Source organism: Alnus glutinosa, chromosome 1, assembly GCF_958979055.1.
Source record: "Alnus glutinosa chromosome 1, dhAlnGlut1.1, whole genome shotgun sequence".
Classification (NCBI taxonomy): domain Eukaryota; kingdom Viridiplantae; phylum Streptophyta; class Magnoliopsida; order Fagales; family Betulaceae; genus Alnus; species Alnus glutinosa.
The window spans coordinates 15,019,530-15,023,604 of NC_084886.1; the positions used below are offsets into that span (position 1 = coordinate 15,019,530).

Sequence of the window (4,075 nt, forward strand, 5' to 3'; positions counted from 1 at the left end):
CATTACCTCTGAAGTGGTCTGGGCCATTACTCTAAATGGTGTCTTCTCTAATCGGGTACGTAAACTCTCAATAACTCCCATTTTTTTTTTTTCTAATCACAAGGTGCAAATAAGTGGCTGAATAATTGGCAAAGACAATTCACATTGAATCATGCTTACAATCACGTGAAGGAGGCCAGCAATGAGAAGATGAACATGGTGGAATGGATGGCACAAATTTGTAACCCGAGTTGCATCTTAATCAGCGTGGCACCGGGATGGTGGCCGGAGCTGGCGGTTCTGTGCAGAAACTGCAGTACTACAGAGCAGCCTTTCGATCGATTTTCCAACACAGGCCACTCTTCTTCTGTCGCACGCCTAAGACGACTCAGCTGCCTTGCTCTGCGACACCCGATGGTGACTGTGCAATTGGGCCTGAGCACGGGGTGCATGCAACTGGTGCTCCTGTTTTGATTCAAATGAAGTGCATTACACTGTATGTGCTCAGGACAAGATGTATATGTAATTTTGGTTTTTTTTTTTTTTAGTCATTTTTTTAATTCATACTTTGTCAGCTTTATTAGAGGTTGAATTACGGGTTCGATTTAATGCGAGTTATTTGTGTATTTCTTTCTATATATGACAATCAGATCGCCCTATCAGTAATGATACAATATTGATACATGATGAATAAGGTAATTAAGAATAATGCTCTTCTTCCAACTTTTGTTGGTCTCGTTCAATTTTTTTTCCAATCACAATTGAATCAGTAGGTGGGTCATATAGACGAGGCCGGCTACTTCTCCAATTCTAATCCAACCTTTTTTTCAAATTAACCTTTAAATCTATTTTTCTACATGTGAATTTTACATATCCAAATGGTTGATTTTTTTATTTTTATTTTTTTTTCGAAAAAAAAAAAATTGTAATATATATATAGAGTTGGACAAGGAAAAATTGCATTTCTCAATGTTGGAAACTACATTTCTTTACTTATAACTATTCCACAATACAATATTGCTAATGTGTCAGTATCAACCAACCTTTGGATGATTCAGTGTAAAAAGAAAAAAATTATAGGTTGGTAGGAATTGCTACATCAACATTGTAAGAAAATTATACGATAACAATATGGAATATAACATTACTATATTTTTTTTTGAACAAACTGGGAAGGGTCAAGAGGAGCAGTAATATTCTAAACAAGAAAAATGCTATACTTTCCAAAAAAATTCTTTCAAAATTTCTCTCCAAATAATATGTCACAATATTATGAAATAATGACACATTTTTCAAAATAATAAAATACACAGAATTATAACACATTCTTTAAAGAGCAAATTCGAAAGAGAAGTACTTTTAAAAAGTGTAACATTGTCTTCTAACAATGACGTCTACAAAATTGCATGACTAGTTTGTTTTCTTTTTACAATTTTTTGTTGTTGTTTCCAACCCAAGCCCAATGCTTCGGGCCGTTCTCGTTTATTGATATAATAATTTATGGATATTCCGGCCCAAGGAAAAGGCCGAAAACTTGAGTATAGCAGAAAATCGCTTAATATTTTCCTCTGTATTTATAAACTTAAGTATATATGCAAGCACACTAAAGCACGTCAAATAGTTGTATTATAGCCTACTTCCTGACATCACAGAGCTAGACGACAATAGGCCCATTAGTGATCATAATTCATACATAAAAGCAACAGTTTTGCACCAAGAGAAGGAGACCAATTTGATCAGCTGCATGCCTTAATGAAACATGCACACTGCAATGCTAAAAATAATTGCTATCAAGAATCAAACACCTACCAGAAATCCGAAGCCCGAGAAACGCCAACTCCTTTTATTGAATCAAATGCAACGACGGTGTTATGCCAAGAGAGAAAATTTACGGCTTTCTCTTGTTAGGAATATTAAACCATGCTAAATGTTGACAAGAAGCAGAAAACACACACACACACAAGGCTAAACGTCGACCCTTCTTCAATCAGCACCAGTACTAGTACTACCACCACTGCCATATGCACGAGTAATCTGAAGCTTGAGAAAACGTAACTCCATATCCATATCGAAGTTCTTCTTTCTCTCGTTCTCCAACTCAACCCTCTGCAACTCTATAACCTGAGCCAACTGCTTCTCCTTGCTCACCTCCTGGCCTTCCTCCCCGCGTAACTGAACAATCAGATTGCTCACCGTTGCACTTTGCACATCCAAGCTCATCTTCAACGCCACCAGACCCTCCACCATGGCTTCCTTATTTACACCCCCACTACTTCTATTCTCAGCCTCTTCCACAACTTCAACCGGTGAACTCGGAATTAACTCGCCTGACTGATCACCCGACTTTCCTCCCCTGTCTTCAATTATGGTTTCACAGCCAGACTGAACTTGTTTCACAACTGAATCGTCATTTGACTTGGATGGGAAAACTGGGTCGAGTTCAAACCCTTCCTCGTTGAAGTTCCACCCACTGATCCTTCTCTCTTTTATATTCTGCCTCGCTGCGTCCTCTTCCTCTTCATCATCGCCATTAATCTTGCTCGTCACCCGTGCATGGATAGTCTTGCTTTCCTTGAACCTTTCTGCAACACTTGGCAGCCCATGCAAGACATTTTTTACAAGAAAATCTGAACCCTTGCAGTTCTTGAAGAACGAATGCTTTAACAATTTCTCTGCGGAGGGCCTCTTTGATGGTTCTTGATCGAGACACGAAGCCACCATGTCCTTGAAAGCCTTGGAGAACTTCTTGTGCTTCTCATTCTTGTGCTTCTCATAATCTGAGAATCGAAACCGCTTTGTGATCTTCAGGAGCAGAGACTTTGATGGAGGGAGGTGAGACAAAGGAGGGCGTCCGTGGGCCAATTCTAATGCAGTGATTCCAAAGGACCATATATCAGCCTTGAAACTGTACCCCTTGTGTGAGTGTATTACCTATTATATTATAATATAAATTAAATTAAATTAAATAATAAATTCATCCATTCTTTTTCGACAAAAAGAATATAATATTTGAGTTTTTAGAATAAATGATGATCGAAGGTTACCTCCGGAGCCATCCAATACGGCGTGCCCGTAACATCAGTGAGCGCCAAAGAGGATGATGAGGAGCCTGCTTGAGTGGAATTCGGCTCATAGATAGAGGCCGACACTCCAAAGTCTGCAAGCTTGACGGACCCATTGGAGTCTATGAGGATGTTACCGGCCTTGATGTCTCTGTGAAGGTGCCCTTGCTTGTGAAGATAGGACAAGGCGCTTAGGGTTTCCTTGAGAAGTATGGCAATGCATGGCTCGGATAAGCCGTCTGGGAAAGAAGAAGATATTATGGATTGTAAAGAACCAGCGGACATGAATGGCATCACCACCCAGAGGCGATGATCAACTGTGAAGGAACAGTGAGCATTGAGGATATTTGGGTGGGAGAGAAGCGACATGGTCTTGGCTTCGCGTCTAACATTTTCCAAATCCACCCGTGATCGATCAAGATCGATGGCTTTGATTGCCACCAACATGGAGTCCATGGGCAAGCATATGGCCTTGTAAACAACAGCACTAACACCAACGCCAACTTCATCGAGAATCTCGTAGGAGTTTGAGTCCAATGGGTATTGGACCTTTTTAGGCTCTTCTTCTTGAGCCATGGAATCGCGTTGATCTTGGATGGGTATGGAGGAAAGGGTTTCTTTGATAAATGGGTTATTGAGAGGAAGACGATCAATCGATGATATGTGTATTGAAAAGGATGAGGAAAAAGAAAGTAGGGATTTCAGCGGTTTTCTTGTGAGAGTTGAAAAGAAGAGACTGTTACAGCGGTAATTGGACGGTGCACGTGAGCTCCAACTGCTTGCGGTGCGCGCGCGCGATGATATATATGTGACGCAATGGATAAAGATTCAAGAATATAAAGTCAAACCAAGTCTTGTGAATTGTTAATTTGTTATGGTCAGTTCCTGACACTTTCAAAAAATTAGAACCGTATTAAAAAAAAAAAAAAAATTAAAATTAAAATTAAAATTTGGACCGTGGTTTTCAGTCACTTTTCTACGTGTCTATCAACTCTCAATTTGTATTGGGACTTGATTGGTGTACTACGCTCACA

At 39.7% G+C, this 4,075-nt stretch overlaps 1 protein-coding gene across 1 annotated transcript; it reads right to left on the minus strand.

Moving 5' to 3' along the window:
• Positions 1 to 1,790: 1,790 nt before the first annotated feature.
• Positions 1,791 to 3,657, minus strand: LOC133858678 (serine/threonine-protein kinase BLUS1). Its single transcript, XM_062294147.1, has 2 exons — positions 3,024 to 3,657; positions 1,791 to 2,910 (listed from the first exon to the last, which is right to left on the minus strand). The coding sequence occupies exons 1-2, from the start codon at positions 3,615 to 3,617 to the stop codon at positions 1,963 to 1,965; spliced, it is 1,542 nt and encodes a 513-aa protein (XP_062150131.1). The 5' UTR covers positions 3,618 to 3,657; the 3' UTR covers positions 1,791 to 1,962.
• Between the last annotated feature and the right edge of the window lie 418 nt (positions 3,658 to 4,075).